General features: G+C 45.6%; 1 protein-coding gene across 1 annotated transcript in view; it reads right to left on the bottom strand.

Moving 5' to 3' along the window:
* drp2 (dystrophin related protein 2) overlaps positions 1–19,840 on the bottom strand; it is an 81,850-nt gene extending 62,010 nt beyond the window's left edge. Inside the window, exon 1 of the mRNA XM_083651929.1 lies at positions 19,748–19,840. Coding sequence (XP_083508055.1) covers positions 19,748–19,794 — 47 coding nt within the window. The 5' untranslated portion in view covers positions 19,795–19,840. The remainder of the gene's footprint in view (positions 1–19,747) is intronic.
* Positions 19,841–21,462: the final 1,622 nt, after the last annotated feature.

The raw sequence follows: 21,462 nt of genomic DNA, 5'->3' as shown, positions 1-21,462 counted from the left end.
GATTGTCCTACTCTGAGAGCGCCGGACGGGCCTGCCGGGCTGTTTGGTTGAAGCACGTCTAAAGTGTCACCGCTTCCTTGAAGAGGTCACTAGAAATGGATGAGGACAAAGGACACATTGTTAAAATGTGACAGGGCCAGGGACGTGCACAGATAGACCCCAGGTGGTGCCCAAGCACCTGCCCTTTTGCCCTTTGAATGATAAGTGCCCTTTTCGCAAGACACGGCCACAGCCAACATGACTGTGTTTCAGAGGCTGTAGCAGAAACTACAATGCTTAATGCATCCATTACTGTAGTAGCAGCCATGCCAGTCTAGCTTGTCGAGAAGGGGGCTAAATAATGATCCAAGATTATGCAAAATTTTGACGAGGGAAAAACTGGCATGGTAATTTTCAAAGGGGCCCCTTGATCTCTTATCTCAAGATATCTGAATGAGAATGGTTCTACTATACGAGGGATCAGCGTGACGTCACTTGCCACCCAGAAATGCGGAACCCCGCGGCAGTTAACTAGTATGAGTTGTGCCAAGCAAACGTTAGTATCTCAAAAACTATACATCACATCGCTTATATTTTGACATTCTGAGTGAGAGCAGAATTAGCTCAAGAGTTTGATGTCTAATATATGCATGTCGTGTTAAAGTTGTGTGAACTGTCGCAGTTTTCAAAATGTAAACAGGGTCTGCCGGCTAGAGTCAGACACTCAAGCCTCCCAAAGCTCAGGCTCCATAGGGTTCCATTGCCGTTGCCACCCAGTGACGCGGTTTGTTTACCAAAATGCTGCTCGGCTGATCCCTCGTATGGGTACCGATGAGTCTCCCCTTTACAGACATGCTCACTTTATGCTCATCCCATGCAGTTTTTGGCAAAAACATACAGTTATTTTGTTGTTGCATGCAGTAAGTAGCCTCTAAATGTGTTATTTTCACCTTCTATTTGTACAGTTCTGCATACTGAGGTCCAGGAAAAGTCTTGGAATGACATAATTTGGGTGTGACTGGAAACCTGAGACTCTTGTGGATTCAATTAGCCCAATTGTATTCATTCATTAATTTGTTGTAGTGAGACCATTCTTCAAGCGTGGTCACCCAGGTGCACCACACTGTATTCATCTGGGCCTGACTTTTATGAGAGAGGTGCCCTTTTTTCACTTGAGCACCTGCCCCCCAAAATGTCTGTGCACGGCACTGGACAGGGCTGTCACTCTGCAGAACACAGCGGTTATAAACACGCATCGCAAAATGATACAAACAGCTCGAGAAAAAGAAAACCCATTTACAAAGCGAGAGGGGGTGGGGGGGGGGGAATGGCAATGCACGCTGAAATGGCCACAGATGAGTTCTGACACACAAGCCGGATTAAGGATCACTTCAGGGACACTGGTGGTGGCGGGGCGTGTGGGAATAGCTTTAAAAAAAGTTAAATTGGAAAAAGCAGGGCGGGGTGAAATCAGGCTTGTAAGTGCACATTTTGCAATGGATAGGCCCTCTTTGTTGGAGGCATGTGTGTGTAAACCTGTGTGAAGCAGAGCGTGCTGTTCCCCCTATAGCCTCCTGGTGGCCCTCAGCTCAGCCTGCTGTGGTAATTGAATCAGAGAGGAACTGTTTTCGGCTGTGGCCCCTCTCTGCACAACACGCTCCCGCTCCATAACAGGCCGTGTATACACACGCACATAAACACAGCAGTGCGCGGGCACACGCGCACGCACACACACACACACACACACACACGCACACAAACTCGCTGCGACAGGAGGAAGGATCCTGCGTCAGATCAGAGGGAAGCCGGCTCTCGAATACGTCAAAGTAAGGTCGTTCATCATAGCGTCACACCCTGGCAAAACGCCGCAAACCACACCGGGTGTCTCCGTTTCTCACACACACACACACACACACACACACACACACACACAGGCATGCACACACACACACACACACACACACACACACACACACACACACACACACACACACACACACACACACACACACACACAGGCATGCACACACACACACACACACACACACAGACACACACACACACACACACAGACACAGACACACAGCCCGCAGCACACTCACCCATCACTTCGGCTGCCTTCCATTACACACGCATGGGGGGGTGAGAAAAAGAGAGAAGTGCCTGTGCTGTAATGGAATCATCGGCACACGGCGGGCGCTGCCAAGAACAGCTCCTGCCCTGCTAGGCTGCTGGGAGGAGAGGGCGAGGGCTTGCCAGCCCGGGGAGGCTGACTTAAGAATATTTCATCTCCGGTGAAAACATCGTGATATTAATTAAAGGGCTATTTATGGGCTGCATTCTGCTGCATTGTAAAGGGAGATGCCAGAGATTGCGAATGCGTATGTGCCCAAAATGCAGAGTGGAGAAAGGGTTGAGTAATGGCAAGAGTATAGGGGGAGACCCACTCTTCATTTTACTAGAAGATGGGCTTATTTCTTTAAGTGCCCTTATAACTGTACTGTAATATGTATTTGGCAGCAAGGCATGTGTCTGTCTGGGAATACCAATATACCAATAGGGCGGGGCTGATAAAGAAATCTGTGCATGTTTTGTGTGTGTGTGTGTGTGTGCGTGTGTGTGTGTGTGTGTGTGTGCGTGTGCGTGTGCGTGTGTCACTCTCTCCTGCTGCTCAATAATAGCCAACAGGCTTGATGACAGAGCTAGAGATAATCGATAAAGATTGGCCTAATGGACCCTCCGCTACTTGAGTGCAGGGCGGACTGCTTCCTGTTTCCTCGACACACAGGACACTCCAGGGGTCTGATTTATCGAACTGTACAGAGGATCCCTACTAAGGATTCCTACAAGAACGACTAACCTATGCAGTGACTGCGTGCACACCTGTATATCATTTCTTGTTCAATTGATAATCAGGCTCATTTATATGCGTCATGTGGTAATTGGCATTGACCATTTGTGGTTGGATTGGGGCGGGTCCACGTGCGGGATGTCCCAGTTGGACTGTGATTGCTAATGGGGTAATTGCCTGCAGCAGGTGTGGACACTTGTCTCTCAGATTGTGCTTATGCATGGGCCAGGATTGGCATAAATGATAGTGTAGTTTGTCTTGTTAAATGGTGCAGCCGCTTCTATACTGTGTGTGTGAGCATGCGCTGTGGACGAGATGTGTGTGGACGAGATTTAGCCTAGGCCCCTCCCCCCCGATTCATACAAGGAAGTGAGAGTGGACACAGAAGGCGCCACAGCTCGAAGCTGGTGAAATATGCACACACACACACACGGGCGAGCACGCACGCACGGGTCCGACATGCGCAAAACTGCACTGCTTAATTCAACACCTGGGTGTGATTTTTGTTTACTTTATAACCATTGTATTTTTTCTTCTTTTACATCACTATGTTTGTGTGGAATACCTTTGCAATACAACACTATACAAGTTTGTGAGAGCTTTAGTCGGGATTGGTTGGATAAGGCTCCAGAGCCGTCCGCCATAGACCCCTTCTATTCCAGGATAAGCTTTATGCATAGAATGAGCTTTATGCATAGAATAACCTTTATGCACAGGATTCAAAGAGGCGATAGTTTCAGTTAGAGAGACCCGTCACCCCTAGATTTTTTTTTCAGTGTAACTCAATGTCCCTAAGTGTTTGGGAAACACTGTTGAATGCTAATTAATGTTCTATCTCCACATTTCCTGACAGTTACACCGAAAATAAATAACGTGGACCAACACAAATATAACTCCCCAATGAGTCAGAGAGATTACAGAGAGCAGCCAGGACCTCGGTTTCGATGATTAATTAATGCAAAGGAGATAGGAGCAGTGTTTGTACTGCTTTAGGAGAGAGGAGCTAGCTAGCATGGTGGTGCTTTGCCTCTACAGCAGTATTCTTTTTGAGCACAGCAGGACACCATCCCTTTCTTTTTTTCCTCTCTTTCTCTCTCTCTCTCTCTCTCTCACCCCAATTGCAAAAATGTTGCAAGAGCTGGCAAAAAGAGCAGAATGACTCTAGCAACACATCTAAATATAGTTCAAAGAGTAGAGGCCATTTACACCTGACGTTAACATGCGTTTTCTGTGATCAGATTGCAATCAGATTGTATTTTATCACTTCAGCCTGATTCCATTTACACCTGGCGTTAACATGAATTTTCTGCAATCTGATTGTGATTCTGATTTGTGGTGTGGAAATGTACATACGTATCCCACTTTCTTTTTGCATTATTGTATTATTTTCACATTTCAATCATGAGACCAGTGGGTAAGATTTAACAAGCAAGCTTTATTCAGCAAATGGCATGGCAACAAATTTGGCGTATGACTCCATGATAAGATGTCGCTCCTCTTGTGGTGAGAGAGGAGGGCATCGGCGCAGACTAGGATAGTGAATCCCCCCCCCCCGTAGGGAATTCTTCAGGAGTCAAGACGGTGGTGGTGGACTGGGGAGATGGTTGGGGCGAAACACAGTTCCAGTGAAGACGATCAGCCCGAGGTGCGACCAGCCGCTGAGGTGATCAATCTGGAAGAGGATGATGACGTGGTAACCTCGGCTATATATACTGCACACGTCCTCTTCAGTGATTTGGCTCAGCAGACGAAGATGAACAACGTCATAAAATACGTCATAATTGACAGATGACATGGGCTGATTGGCTATTGAGGATGGGGTGATATATCTGGTGACACAACGTCATAGCAGATGTCATATTTGACAGATGTCATGGGCTGATTGGCTATTGAGGATGGGGTGATATAACTGGGTCTTCATGCTTGAACCTCGGTCCGAGGTGCTAATTTCACAACATTTTATTAACCAAGCCTGGTTGCATTGTGTTATGTTATGAGCACAAATATAACATCCTCTGTAGGGTAAAGCCGGCAACTTCACACATTGGTGACCCAAAATAGCAGGGAGACATACAGTATCTGTTTGAAAACATTCACAAGCAATGTTGCCAAATCATCAAGACGCTCTCCACAGTCAGCACTGTAGGAGTATAGAGGACGTAGGTGTGGTGCATTCAGGGACTTTACTGATGCCTTGCACCAGAGTTGTAGTTATATAAATGTTCACTCTGAACAACAACAACCTACATATTGAGGTTTGTAGGGCACACATTTTATGAATGACAGGAGCTTGCCAGCCACTGGGGCCGTTGCCCTCAACTGGAAATAACAGATGCAGATGTGGAACAGCTGATGACCTTGGGGAAAAACTAAATAAATTGTTTACAGCTACAGTATAACTAGGAATCGTCACACATTAGCAGCTCCAAATGGCAGCAAGAGGTAACTGTTTGAACTTAACTCCCCTGAAATAACATCAGTAAACTGCCCGCAGCATGCGTGGTGTGTTTACCAAGTTGGCCAGTCTGTGCTCGCTTCATATCAAAGGATACCAACGGGGTGGACAGAGGCAAAATATCTAACTTTGGTGAGTCCAGCTGTTTCTAAATGCAGCGCTCGCTGCTGTTTAAGAGAATTCACTTTGAAGTTTCCATTTCAATGTCCTGTGGAGGGAGAGGGGTCCCTGCTGACACCAGAACTACATGAACAAATACAGCAAAGCCACAAGGTCTCGAATCAGGTCTCTACTGCACACTATATGATTTATATATGATGGGCGCATTTTTACATAAATATCCTGTCTGGAGCAGCTTTATTGTGTAAACCTCAGACAGGGAAAAAGTGACGGTTCTATCCGGACCCGTGACCAATTTCTGATAAATTAATGAGAATAAATAATAATCTTCATGGAGCGTTGTTTGCTTTCTGACAGTCGCGGATACAGACAGCAGGCACAGTTAATCCAGTTAATATGGCAATAGCGTCACTCAAGCCAATGAAATGCAATGAAATGGATAGTTTACCGTTCACTAGAGAGATGTGGGAGACAGACGCCAGCATGGCTTCCTCCCAAAAAAAGGAAAGTAGATACAGGAAGAGAGAAAAAATAAAACAAATAAAAAAGTTTGAAAGCATATTTAAAGCTTTGGCTGTATTTATAACTAAAGCATTTTCAATTATGTTTCTCAGGATTGGGACAGACTCAAAATATTATACAACATATTAATACAGAGCTCCAGATTGCGACCAAAATATGCAACTTTTCTTTTTTAGAGTGTGCAAGTTAATGAGAAGTAGTCTCTGCACTACCATGTGCGTCGGGTGTGCAGGAGGAACAGGACAAGTCAAAGAGGCAGAAGACTCCCGCACACGGACTTCACTTGGTGTGCAAGTTAAAATTTCACATGGTCCCATTCATGCGAGTGCATGATGATCTAAAAATTCATAATTGAAAATTGACAATAAATAAATGTACATTGTTGATGTTATTTGATAGACATAGGGGTAGGCTCTATTGTATGCAATTTAGACATTATGAGGATTTGGACCTTTGCTGGGAGGACATTTTAATAACTAGACTTCTTAGAATTTTAATTGAATACCCCTGTAATCCTGGTGACTCACCTCTATCATTAAACCAACACTAAAAAATTCTCTGTGTGACTCACACCCTCTTCCAGAGCGCCCATGCTTCAAACATCTTTTTACATATTGCATCTCCAATGCATACGTTCAGTAACTATGGGAACACAAACATACTATAAAAGAATATATGCTGAAAGGAGAATTCTGGTTTTTTACACCCCGGATCTTATTTCCAGCTTAAAATATGATGTTTTACTCACCCAGAGAACTTTGGTTTCATTCTGATCGCCATAGAAGATATTCAGGTCCGAGTAGAGTCCGAACTGGCCAAAACGGGCGAAAACGGGGCATACGTAGTACACACTGTAAATAACGTATTTTCTGCAATGTAGCGAGCGGTTCATATCCTCATAATATCTTGTCCATAAATGAACGTGAATCCACTATATATACCGCTATATCTACTGCTATCCGATATGAACCGTCTTTAGGAAGTCTTTAGGAAGCATTCATTGTGTACCAGCACACTCTTCACACAGTCATGAATGAATACTGTATCTCTCACACATGCACATACAGTACATACATACACACACATGCACATACACACATAAAGACACTCACACATGCAAAACAACACACTCAAGTGGCCCATAATGCAACTGGGCACACATAAATAGAGCATTGTGAGGGATAGAGGAGAGGAGAGGCAGGGGAGAGGCGCTGTGGGAAGTGGAGACGCATCAAAGTAACAGAGGATGACAGGTGGGAAGCAGGATCCAGGCAACGCCACTGAACTGGCTGCATGACGAGCGCCCTCATCTCACAGGCAGCACAATTATGTGTGTGTATGTGTGTGTGTGTGTGTGTGTGTGTGTGTGTGTGTGTGTGTGTGTGTGTGTGTGTGTGTGTGTGTGTGTGTGTGTGTGCATTTCTCAGTGTGTGTGTTTCTGACTACAGTATGTGTGTGTCTGTATAAGATTACAGTGTTTCCTACCACTGCAATGAAGATTAGTCGATTAATAGATTAATCGTTTAGAGACATTTTTAAGGGGGGGGGGGAATACTAAAATTATCTCGTTGCAGCTTCTTAAATATGAATATTTTCTGGTTTCTTTAGTCTTCTGTGACACTAAACGGATTATCTTTGGGTTGCAGACTCTTGGTTGGGACAAAATAAGACATTTAACTCATTGAGTGCCAGCCACTTTTGGAGAACGGACGCTCCCAGTGCCAGAGTTTCAGAGCGTTTTCAGTGATATCTCGAGGCCCACAGAATATTGTGTGATATTACTATGTAAACACCGAACACGCACAAAGAACGAGGAGACTCTATTGTATCGTCAGCAAAAAAAAGTTTATTGATACCATTTTCCGTTCTTTAGTTATGAGGCGGAGAAGATAGGTTGTTTTGAGCAAAAACATGCGTTTCAAATTAGAAGCTGAGTTATTCCGCCTTTTGTGAAATGAAGCATTTCAAGCACATTCACTGAGTCTGAAGCTAATATTTTCTGATGTAGTGACATGGTGTAGTTGTGTGGTGCCCTGCGTGCCCCACCCCCCTCTCCCCCCCTCAGCTGCAAACTCCTCCCCACACTAACACACAGCCTCACGCACCCAGCGTCTATTTTCGGAGTGCTTCGTTTTTGTGCGCCGGCTCCCAGCGTGACACGGAAAAGCCAAACCGGACTGCTGAGAATGGTTTGGTCCTTCGGCGTCGGGTGCTGCTTTTCTGGCGGCTAATCGTGTGCAGAAACTATACAGCAGAGACAGAGAGGCTCAGTTGTGGGCACGGATTGACTGCTGTTCGCAGCCAACGTTAACTCCAGCCAGAGCAATCTATATGGCTCTGGCTGCAGCATGAGCGGTTTCTCTTTCATCACGGGGCTTTTTCCTGCTGTTTTCCGGACCTTTCTCTAATCTGGAGAGCACTGTCGCCACCTAATGAGTCCGTAAAATAGGTTATACACCTTCAATAGCTACAATATTTGTACAGGAGATGCAGGAGGCTTTGATCCACGTCCCACCGTCAAAAAACGCATTTGACGTCGATCGACGTCTTTGGCACTCTACGTCACTATTTACTTTGACGTCGATCGACGTCCTTGGCACTCAATGAGTTAAGGATGTCATCTTGGGCTTTGGGGGAAAAAAGTGATTGTCATTTTTCACTATTTTGTGACATTTTATAGACCAAATGAGTAATCGAATAGTCATGAAAATAATCGACAGATTCATCAATAATGAAAATAATCATTAGTTGCAGTCCTAGTGTTTCCCCTAAGATTTTCTTCTAGCAGCACACTAAAAAAAATCAATTTTATTATCATGAGTGTTTATTCTTTTTCTTTTACAATCAGAAGCATTGCCATCTCTCTCATTGGCTGATCATCTCTCTCCCTCTCTAGCTGGCTGCTGGTGTGACGCACCAACCAACTGATTTCATTCCATTCTTGCAAACCAACACGCAGCTGAGATAAGAATTAGAGGAGTGAAAAATGGCCCTGAAACCTCTATTCAGCACCAAAGGATGTTTAAGTCTTTGAGAAACTGATATGAACTCGAGATTGATTATCATCCCACCGCTGTTGCAGTGTAAGGTATGAGCTTATGCAGGCGACGCACAGCCCTGCGCTTTGTCAACGTCTCTGCTGTCAGATTATCCCCGATTAAGTCAATTGAACACAAAGCACACTGCGCTATATTTGGCTGGACGCATCGCAGTAATTCCTTTTGTTTGATGTCTTTTTAAACAGGCAACAATGTTTCATTTTTTTGTCAGCAGGAGTTGTCGTCGAAGTGAATGAAACCCGGGCGGCGCGAACCCCGGCTGTCATTCCGTTTTATGCAAAATGAACAATGGCCTTCAGAAGAACAATGTTCTGCTGATGCTAGGAGGAACTGTTTAATCGGGCCCATAAATTAATGTGAGTTTGTAGTGATGCGGGTTTCTAAACGAACCTCTGTGAACTAATGGGCCATTTGCCTCTGTTTGTTCACGAGGTGTTCTCACACACACACACACGCACCCACACACACACACACACGCATGCACACACGCGCAGTGTCGCGCACACACACACACACACACACACATCTACACACACTTCATGTACGGGAAATACTGGAATGATTGTTCCTCTTTTATCTGAGTGTGTTTCAGACATACATCAGAAATTCAGAATGTGTGTGTGTGTGTGTGTGTGTGTGTGTGTGCGTGTGTGTGTGTGTGTGTGTGTTTCTATGTACCTGACAAATAAAACTGATTCTGAAGTGTGTCTTGTAAAGTGTGTGTGTGTGTGTGTGTGTGTGTGGCATGCACGTGTTTCTCACTCAGTGTGTGACTGTATGTGTGAACTTGTGCGCTGCATGCGGGTGCCGACTGTCAGTTTCTCAAATGAGAACACGAAGTGAGGGCTAATGTATAGCACGTGCCACCGCTCCTCAATGCCTCATTGTTCCAACTCCCACAGCTCCAAAAGTTGCTCTATATAAACCCTACATACAGCCTGCCTGGGTACTGAGTACTCTGTGTGCACCAAAGCTGATTATCTGCTCCAGCTATTCAAAGACTGCTCTGTGGTAGTCCCCAAACTCCAAAATCATCTCTAATCAGCACAAGACTGCCTCTGATTGGTTTTGCCCCAGATGATTGTTATAGGCACAGTTCAGCACTCCACACACACACACACGCACACACACACACACACACACACACACACACACACACACACACACACACACACACACACACACACACACACACACACAAATAGGGGTAATTTATTGAATTATTCGTGGGACCCTAATTCCCAATTGGTTTGTTCCATCGAAGTGTATGAAAGTTTGTTTGCAGCCATGGCAACAGAAAAGAAAGGGAGCTGCAACGCCACCAGACATGGCGCCTGCAAAAGTCTTGAAGCTCTGTTTCCTTCTTCTCTGGTTTTGCCAGCCCTTACCCAGTATCTTCACCAGCCCTTACCCAGTATCTTCACCGGCCCTTACCCAGTATCTTCACCAGCCCTTACCCAGTATCTTCACCAGCCCTTACCCAGTATCTTCACCAGCCCTTACCCAGTATCTTCACCAGCCCTTACCCAGTATCTTCACCGGCCCTTACCCAGTATCTTCACCAGCCCTTACCCAGTATCTTCACCAGCCCTTACCCAGTATCTTCACCAGCCCTTACCCAGTATCTTCACCAGCCCTTACCCAGTATCTTCACCAGCCCTTACCCAGTATCTTCACCGGCCCTTACCCAGTATCTTCACCAGCCCTTACCCAGTATCTTCACCAGCCCTTACCCAGTATCTTCACAGGCCCTTACCCAGTATCTTCACCAGCCCTTACCCAGTATCTTCACAGGCCCTTACCCAGTATCTTCACTGGCCCTTACCCAGTATCTTCACCGGCCCTTACCCAGTATCTTCACCAGCCCTTACCCAGTATCTTCACCAGCCCTTACCCAGTATCTTCACCGGCCCTTACCCAGTATCTTCACCGGCCCTTACCCAGTATCTTCACCGGCCCTTACCCAGTATCTTCACTGGCCCTTACCCAGTATCTTCACCGGCCCTTACCCAGTATCTTCACCAGCCCTTACCCAGTATCTTCACCAGCCCTTACCCAGTATCTTCACCAGCCCTTACCCAGTATCTTCACCAGCCCTTACCCCCAGTATCCTCACATGATGCCAATGCACTCTGTCAGGGGAGTGGAACTGTACAAGGCCTCCGCTGAATGAATGGAATGAGATGTCAGAAAATGTAATTTGCTTACAAATTGAACATTGCTCAAAAGCCAAACAGGTTAATCGGACGTTTGTCAGCTCAAGATGTGGACCTGTTCAAACCCCATCCAACAGTGCTATTGAACAATTACTGCGAGGTGGAGCAAAATCTATATACATATCATCCTAGAGAACAATGCTTCACCATAAAATAAACACTAAAAGTCCAAATGATTCTCGTGCAACACTGAAGGCCAAATCCATTCCTTCAACTTAGGGCCCAGAGCACCATCCAAACAACAGGCCCTCCAGCAGCTGTGTGTGTGTGTGTGTGTGTGTGTGTGTGTGTGTGTGTGTGTGTGTGTGTGTGTGCGTGCGCGTGTGCATGTGTGTGTGTGTGTGTGTGTTGAAACCTGACCCTGAACACTCACATTATTATCAACGCCTAATTGGAGCTCAACAGGGCCTGCAGGCGCTGTAACTTGCCTGGGGATGATGTGATGTCGGGAAAGTGGGGCACAGAAGCACCACGGGGCATTGCACTAAGCCCTGACTGTCTGTAGAGGGCGCTAGCAGGGACATGTGGATATAAGCGCATAGAAGAGGAGGAGGATGGGTGTGTAAGGAATTAGCATAAAGTAGCCCCTGGCTCACAATGGGCCTTTTGGGGGGTGATTGCGCAAAACAGTACAGTATGCGTGATCGGTCCGATCCGAGCATGCATACTGTCGTGCGTGTTAGACTTTTGGGTTAGTGTGTAGTCAGAGTTGTCCTGATATCAAATATAGCAGTCGTTGTCAGAACTTATTCAGCTATTGTGTTTTTACAGCACCCCAAGTTTTACAAAGGAAGCAATTTGAAGGTACAAATGTGGGATTTTAACTTTGAAATGGTCTAAAATGATACAGTAAAAATGAATTTGTATGCAGTGAGGGTTGTCCTGAACTCAAATATATCAGTCATTGTCAGGATCTTTTTTTGGCCTTGGGCCTTTGGGGCGGGTGGCTAAAACCTCTTTGGGGGACGCCAAAAATGCCTCTGTGCAGTTAAAACCCTGAAGAGAAAGGGAGGATAAATAATGAGAAAGAAAGAGAAACGGAGTCAGATACAGCAAGGTTAATTAGATGGAAGCAGTGTGGTAATGTGAATGTCAGCAGCCTCAGAGGTCTCCCCCTGGCCACAGACAGACACACTCGGCGTGGGTGGTTGGCTCTGCAGTCATCTGAGCCATGCGGCAAACGCATTCCATGCCACTGGGCCACCCACCACACCAGCCCCAGAGGGCATTCCCCAACCACCCACCACACCAGCCCCAGAGGGCATTCCCCAACCACCCACCACACCAGCCCCCAGAGGGCATTCCCCACAGTGCAAAAGAGTGGGCACCTCGCCGTGAGGCGCCGCCAGCACCTCCACAATGCTTGATATTGTTAGTGTGTGACTTTGTTGATTCCAGACAGATGGAAACTCTAGGAAGTAGTTCAGTTGAAGGACAGATGCAGCCACCTGGACTTGACGCCTGATCCTTGACAGGGCCCTGAGAGGATCCCTCCAGATCCGTACGGCAGATTAAACAAAGATAACACAGAAATGTAACATAGCATAACATAAACCCCCTTAATAAACCATTCAGACGTCCTTAGTTTCTCTAAGCACTGTCCCGTATGGTGTAACAAAGTTCAGTTCTTTGCAGGGCCGGCCCTGCACATCTGGGGGCCCTAAGCAGGATAGGTTTATATACATTTATATTACGGTACAATTATTTCAAGCGATGAATGGGCTCTTTGGATTCACAAGAGTATCAGCTTTCTTGCCATATCCAATTGCTACAATTCCATGACTGTGTAAGTGCCACAGTGTGCAGAAATATGAAGAAAAAAAATGAGAATAACAACTTTCCACTACATGCTGTGTCTTTCAGACCCTGGAGCTCTTAAACTCTACAGTAAGTACTGTAGCTGATGTCACGTCACACATGGCTGTAAAGACTCCTGTGGTTCTAATGAGTCCAATTTCATCTTTTATATTTTGTATCCCTTTTCTGTACTTTTGAACTGGAAAACTTTTACCTTTACCATATTATTATTACTCTGTAAAGCACTTTGAATTGCCACAATCAGTGCATACAGTATGTGCTATACAAAAGCTGCCTTGCCTTGCCTACTGTGATGAAAAATGCTAATTACAATGCTAAGTATGGTCATATTCAAGCCACAAAGGTGCACCCTGGATGGATAATGATTTAAAGTGCTTAATGACACAAAGAGACCAAACTAAAAATATCTCCATGACGTCAGGTTCAGTTAGTGAGAGAAAAGCATACTGTATACTGCAGAATCAAGTAACCAAATTGAATAGGGTGAAAAAGAGAGAATTCTATCAGCAAAGAATAAAACGAGTCCATTACCCTATTGTTCTCTTTGATCACATTTAATTTGGTTCTGATATTCATCCATACAGGACTAGAACAGCCACTATTTGACTACTTTCGTTACCGTGCCCTAGAACTAATGCAATGAAAAATACTATTATATAGATAGAGCCTTTTCCTTATGGAACACTTCCTCTGGATCTTTGAAACATTCCTGGGAAGATAGAATTTAAGAGTAAAGTCACTTTTTAGTCTGCACCTTTTACCATTACTATTTGGTTATCTAAACTCCTACCATGGAGCAAGCTAGCATAACATGGTTGGTGGTACCGCTACCTATTCTTCTGGATGTCTAGCTTCCGCCGCTAATACCAGTCCAGAAGCTCAGCTGTAGCTTAAAAAATGAGTGTGTGAGAGCTGGTCAAGACCAGACCTCTGCCATCTTCTTCCCACAGGGGCCCCCTGGCGGCTACGGGGCCCTAAGCAGCTGCTTAGTTTGCTTATAGGGAGGGCCGGCTCTGGTTCTTTGGTATGGATGGATCATGATGATGAGTAAGAGGCACCCTGTTGTGAAACTGGGCCAGATTTGTGGTGATTCAGCGCCAACGGCAAGGCCAGATTGCAATAGAGAGCTGCAGGAATGAGTCCGGAAGTATTTTCCGGGTTGGGTTCTTCAGTGGAAAATTCTATGGGATTTTAGAATTCACTTAAATGCATAAAATAAGGTCTCTGTGGTTAACAAAAGTTTGTGGAAACGCGAACCTGGGTTCTGCATGATACTCTTCACAACTTTGATGACTTTTGGAACGTAAATGCGTTTTTTTTAAACACGATTTTTATAAAACGCTTCAAAAGGCATAAAAGTTATTCACGTTTGTGAAGAGTATCATGCAGAACCCAGGTTCGCGTTTCCATAAACCACAGACCTTATTTTATGCATTTAAGTGAAATCCCCATTCTAAAACCCCATAGACTTTTCCACTGAAGAAACAAATGGCGGCGACTTCTGGATAAAGCCTACAAAAATACGTCATCCCCGCGGTACTCTATACAGCTGGTCTCAACGCAGATGCGTTGTGTTTCCCACAACACTACGCTATTCAACACTACGCTATTACAACACTACGCTATTCAACACTACGCTATTACAACACTACGCTATTCAACACTACGCTATTACAACACTACGCTATTCAACACTACGCTATTACAACACTACGCTATCCAACACTACGCTATTCAACACTACGCTATTCAACACTACGCTATTCAACACTACGCTATTCAACACTACGCTATTCAACACTACACTATTAAAGACTACGCTATTCAACACTACGCTATTCAACACTACGCTATTCAACACTACGCTATTCAACACTACGCTATCCAACACTACGCTATTCAACACTACGCTATTCAACACTACGCGATTACAACACTACGCTATCCAACACTACGCTATTCAACACTACGCTATTCAACACTACGCTATTCAACACTACGCTATTCAACACTACGCTATTCAACACTACACTATTCAACACTACGCTATTCAACACTACGCTATTCAACACTACGCTATTCAACACTACGCTATTCAACACTACGTTATTCAACACTACGCGATTACAACACTACGCTATTCAACACTACACTATTCAACACTACACTATTCAACACTACGCTATTCAACACTACGCTATTCAACACTACGCTATTCAACACTACGTTATTCAACACTACGCGATTACAACACTACGCTATTCAACACTACGCTATTCAACACTACGCTATTCAACACTACGCGATTACAACACTACGCTATTCAACACTACGCTATTCAACACTACGCTATTCAACACTACGCTATTCAACACTACGCTATTCAACACTACGCTATTCTACGCTATTCAACACTACACTATTCAACACTACACTATTCAACACTACGCTATTCAACACTACGCTATTCAACACTACGCTATTCAACACTACGCTATTCAACACTACAGTATTCAACACTACGCTATTCAACACTACGCTATTCAACACTACACTATTCAACACTACGCTATTCAACACTACGCTATTCAACACTACGCTATTCAACACTACGCTATTCAACACTACGCTATTCAACACTACGCTATTCAACACTACGCTATTCAACACTACGCTATTCAACACTACGCTATTCAACACTACGCTATTCAACACTACGCTATTCAACACTACAGTATTCAACACTACGCTATTCAACACTACGCTATTCAACACTACGCTATTCAACACTACGCTATTCAACACTACGCTATTACAACACTACGCTATTCAACACTACGCTATTCAACACTACGCTATTCAACACTACGCTATTCAACACTACGCTATTCAACACTACGCTATTCAACACTACGCTATTCAACACTACGCTATTACAACACTACGCTATTCAACACTACGCTATTCAACACTACGCTATTCAACACTACGCTATTCAACACTACACTATTCAACACTACGCTATTCAACACTACGCTATTCAACACTACAGTATTCAACACTACGCTATTCAACACTACGCTATTCAACACTACGCTATTCAACACTACGCTATTCAACACTACGCTATTCAACACTACACTATTCTGACCAGGCAAAATATTCACGGGGATGAGTTACAAAACAGATTGATGAGCACAGGCTCTTTTGGTTGACCTTAAATCACTAGACTGTGTGCAGCGCTCAATTCCCCCATTTGCTTAAAGGTCCCATCTCTCAGTGCAGCAGCACCTGGTGTATTATTTTATGGATGTGCGCACACTACAGCTGATTTTGTACACCAATCTTTAACATGGCATGACCCGTTAAACGCTATCGGCCTACGATTAGCTTCATACCTCTGCCAAAGACTTGTGTTTTCTGTTTTCTGTTCTTTTGTGTTTTCGGTTAGTTTGTCTGTTTCTCAGCATTAGGGAAAAACTAGTGGCCGTGAAACTTGGTGAAATGGTGTGGGCCCGAGGTTGAAACGTTTCTCAAACAAAGACAACCTTCACTGAACAAATAGCATGGATTGAATGAAGCCTCCGTCAGTCTAGCGCTTTCTTACACCATAGATACAGATGGCTGAATGGCTTTAGCAACATGCCTACTATGGTAATAAATGTCTCTTGTCTCTATAGCCACAATCATTCAGCGGTGATTATGATAAACATGTGGTATAATACACAGCTGTGGTCCAACTGTTTTAGGCCATTATCTCTGACTTTCATAAGACATCAACCCATGGCATCATAACGATGTGCGGGAGTCAATAATTGCTATTTGGCTGCTAAGATTGAGCGGCAAATAGTGCAATGATTATGTCTACTTTCCGTAGAAGATGCCAGAGAAATGGATCAAACTCCTAACCTTCTGTTATCTGCATGGCGTCCAATTAGCTGAGCGACACTGTGTCAAATTGATAAATTCCCTGCGCCTTTGCCATCTGTAAACATTTGGAGGAAGCCATGAAATCATTTTTGTTGCACTATTTACTCCTTATCTTGACTCGTTAAATCCTCCAGGTATTTTGTGAAATGAGGGCCCTGAGCCGAGCAAAACAGGTGAATTTTTGGGGAGAAAAGACGTAAGTACAACAGAGGGAGGTTTGAGTTAATTCCAGTCAGGGTGTGTAGCAGTGATGATAATGTATCACAGTTTAAAAGGATGGGAGGGAGATGCCAGCGTACCTTCCTGCCCCTTGACTTGTATTCAAACAGAGCCTCGACCACCTGTCCATCAACGTCAGACAGGCCATTATCCAGCCAGTCGTCTCCACTTGTCCATCCACCGGCATAAAATCCAGTCAGGCATTTCTCCTGGACAGCGCTCACCCCTGAGCTGAGACAGCTTTTCAATTTGAGCGGTAAAACTCTTTCTCATGGGTTCTTTTGGCTCTCCACCCCTCCCGTTTATCCACATTTCATCTCTCTTTGTGTGGGCTATTCTTACATGTGATGATTTAATAGCAGCTCCCTCTGGCCTCACTCACTTCCTGGGCTCTCTCCTGTACAGTACTTTTCCTCCATCCCCCCCCCCCCCCCCCCCCTCTCAGCCAGATCAAGTCAAAGAGCTGGGGTCTAAACAGCCATTGCAGGGGCCATCCGTACTGATCTCATTACACAGGCCTGCAGGGGGAGCTGTCTTAACCAATTTCACAACTATCCCTCCTAGATACATGGGGGTCAAGTAAGCAATTACGGGGCCAACTGTGTAAATAGGATGCCAGCTGAACTGAAGGAACACAAACGATGCGGCGAGCCTGGGCAGCTTCCAATTAAGCATCAAAGAAGGACGTGAACTCCCTCTAATTGTTTTGCAGTGGCAAACCTCTCGAGTGCGACTTGTGCAATGGCAGTATTAATCTATATTATATCAATAATTAATAAGCTGACTGGAGGAAATGTTGAAAAAGACATTATTTTGTCACAGCACATTAGTAGACAACGCTTTTTTCAATTCTCTGAAGACTGACGACAGGCAACAAGAAGAATTGTTATAATTAATAGGGAATGAAAAAAGCAACATATGGATGTTGGACATTAGCCATTATTAGCCTGCAGTAAGTCCCAGCTGGATGGCAGGATAAAACTCGCAAGTATCGACATCTTAAAAAAATCACTACTACAAGAATTAAAAGACCAATTCCAACATCATAGTTAGGAGCAGTACTTATTTCATTACCATAAAAAGTCCATAGACAAGCAGAAAATTAGCTTTGGAGCCAAATTCTTTTAACATTTAAAGCCAGCAGACTTTGCACAGGCTTTGCTGCTGCTCCGCAAATCTTTTAGCAACCAATTAGATGAGCAATTAGGCTAATGGCCAAATAGATAATAAACCAGCCAGAAAAAGAAAGATGCCTAAAAAAAGGAATTGTGGTGGTGTGACTGTAGGTCAACTCATTAACACTATGAGTAAAAGTGAGTTGTCCAATTAGGATAAAGATTTTCAAATTTAGTTTACTGTGACACAGGCAACAGTCTTGTCTTTCGCCCTTGTCATCTGGTCCGTCCCACGCTGAAACACTCCACAAGCCGAGTCAATTAACCTGAACAGCTGTGTTTTTTTTACTTTGTTAGCTAGCCAGCCAGCCAGCAAGTTAATTTAGGAAACGTTAATGTTAACATGCGGCTTCTAGCCACCGCTACAGCTAACATTTGCACTGCATATATGTGTATGTATACAGTAACTATGTTAGCTATTGTGCAAATCACATGTGCTTGCAACAAGACAAGGTAGCAGGCTGAGATGACACACAATCAATCAGATGTTCCAGTGAGGTCCTGTCAAAAACAGCAGAAGGTAACCACGTCTTTGCATTTCTTTTGAGACAGACAAGTTGTAGATCTAGGAACACAATCAGCTGGGCGTCCGGGTAGTGTAGCAGTAGATGTCCTGCCTACCAACACAAGGGTCGCAGGTTCGCACCCACGTGTTACCTCCGGCTTGGTCGGGCATCCATACAGGCACGGTTGGCTGTTTCTGAGGGAGGGAAGCCGGATTGGGGGTATGTGCCCTGGTCGCTGCACTACCACCTCCTCTGGTCGGTCGGGGAAGACAACTGAAGACAACTGGTGGGATTAGCGTGATCCTCCCACTTGCTGTTCTACCGGTGAAGCTCCCCCTGTCAGGTGTATAGAAGCGGCTGGCAACTGCGCATGTGTCAGAGGAAGCATGGTGCTAGTCTCGGCTCTCCCCAGATCGGCAGAGGGTGGAGCAGCGACCAGGGCAGCAGGGGGGGAAATTTGCCAAGTATAATTGGGGAGAAAATGGGGGGAAATCAGGAGGGGGGGGGGGTACGCAATCAGCTGTTTGTTGCCCGTGAGCTGAGGACCTTCATGAGCCTTTTTCACCGCAGCAGCCATGTTGTGCCTAAAAAGCAGGAAGTAACACAGGTGCAAGCAAACATTATTGAGGGCTTCCAACTTCCATTCCATTTAGATGTTCCAGTTCCCAGGGCCCTCGTTAATGTTTTGCTTGCACTTCCTGCCTTTTAGACACAGAGTGGCTGAGGTGAAAAAGGCTAATGGCTGCATGAGGGTGTGTTACATCACCCAAAACCCTCTATTGGAGCCACTTTCTTCCCCCACATACAAATAGCATCTTGGCCCCAAGAATATCCAACCAGCGACACTGAAACAGCATTCAGCGGCAGCACTGCATGCCAGTGTGGTGGTGGTCTTACCTGATGTTGTGGGATTTGCGTTTGATCTCGTTCCAGCAGAGGTTCATGTCTCCTGCCTGGTGCTGGCCTCCTCCTCTCAGCCGCCTGCACTCGCTCCCCTCCTCCGGCCCCTCACCATCCACTGTGGACTGGCACGGCACACAGTGGCATCCCGGCCACGAGGGCCGCCCCGCAGCTACACACACACACACACACGCACACACACGCACACACGCAAGCACGCACACACGCGCACGCGCACACACGGACACGCACGCACACACACACACACACACACACACACACACACACACGGACACGCGCGCACACACGCGCGCACGCACGCACACGCGCATGCACGCAAGCACACACACACACACACACACGCACGCACGCACACACACACACACACACACACACGCAAACACGCACGCACGCACACACACAGATAAAAAGAGAGACCCAGCTGAATATTAGGATTGGTTTTTAATGAATGCTATTAATATTTTTGAACTGAAGCTGCTGGTACCCAATAATTTGTGACTATTCTTATGCCAAATCCTTCTTTCCACTCTGTCTGACCTCGGCATTTCAGGCTCTGCACTCTCCTGGTTTGCTTCCTACCTCTCGAATCGCTCATACCAGGTCTCATGGAGAGGGTCCCTCTCCAGATCCTGTCCTCTTACCACCGGTGTCCCCCAGGGCTCAGTCCTGGGCCCCTTACTTTTCCTTCTCTATATCAGATCTCTTGCCTATGTGATCTCTTCTCATGGCTTTTCTTATCACTGCTATGCTGATGACACCCAGCTTTTCCTTTCCTTCCCCCCCTCTGACACGCAAATCGAGGCTCGCATCTCTGCATGCCTCAAAGACATTGGCGACTGGATGTCTGCCCACCACCTCAGGCTCAACCTTGGTAAGACCGAGCTACTCTTCCTCCCAGGAAAAGACTGCCCTCTTACAGATCTCTCCATCTCCATTGACAACACCACTGTACTTCCCTCCCAAACAGCCAAGAACCTTGGGGTGATCCTTGACAACCAGCTGTCTTGCTCTGCCAACATAGCTGCTACAGCGCGCTCCTGTAGGTTCTCTCTCTACAACATCCGCAAAATCCGTCCCTTTCTCACAAGAGAAGCGACTCAACTCCTGGTCCAGTCTCTTGTCTCCTCCCGCCTGGACTACTGCAACGTGCTTCTGGCCGGCTTACCTGCCACCGACATCCGACCGCTTCAGCTCATTCAGAACGCTGCAGCCCGTCTGATATTCAACCAACCCAAATTCTCTCACGTCACTCCCCTCTTCCAGGAGCTCCACTGGCTTCCCATCTTGGCCCGCATCAAATTCAAGACACTGGTACTGGCCTACAGGGCAGTACACCAGTCAGCTCCCCGGTACCTGCAATCCATGGTCAGGTTCCAAACCTCTCACCGCTCCCTTCGCTCCTCCACCAGTGCAGGTCGCCTCGCCCCTCCTTCGCTACGGGGGCTCAAAAGTCGCTCATCCCGATCTCGACTCTTCTCGTCCCTGGCACCTCAATGGTGGAACGAGCTTCCACCTTCAGTCAGGACTGCTGAATCACTGCCGATCTTTCGGAAAAGACTAAAGACACACCTTTTCAGGCTCCATCTGGGCCCTCCTTGATCTAACTTCGTCTCTCTCTTTCCTTATTATTAAAAAAAAAAAAAAAAAAAAAAAACCTAACCAACCTTGTACCACTAACCTAAACTTGTACC

The sequence above is a fragment of the Poromitra crassiceps genome (genome assembly GCF_964638095.1).
Source record: "Poromitra crassiceps genome assembly, chromosome: 15".
Lineage (NCBI taxonomy): Eukaryota > Metazoa > Chordata > Actinopteri > Beryciformes > Melamphaidae > Poromitra > Poromitra crassiceps.
Note: the sequence above shows the minus strand (reverse complement) of the source record. Positions and strands in the feature narration are given on the sequence as shown.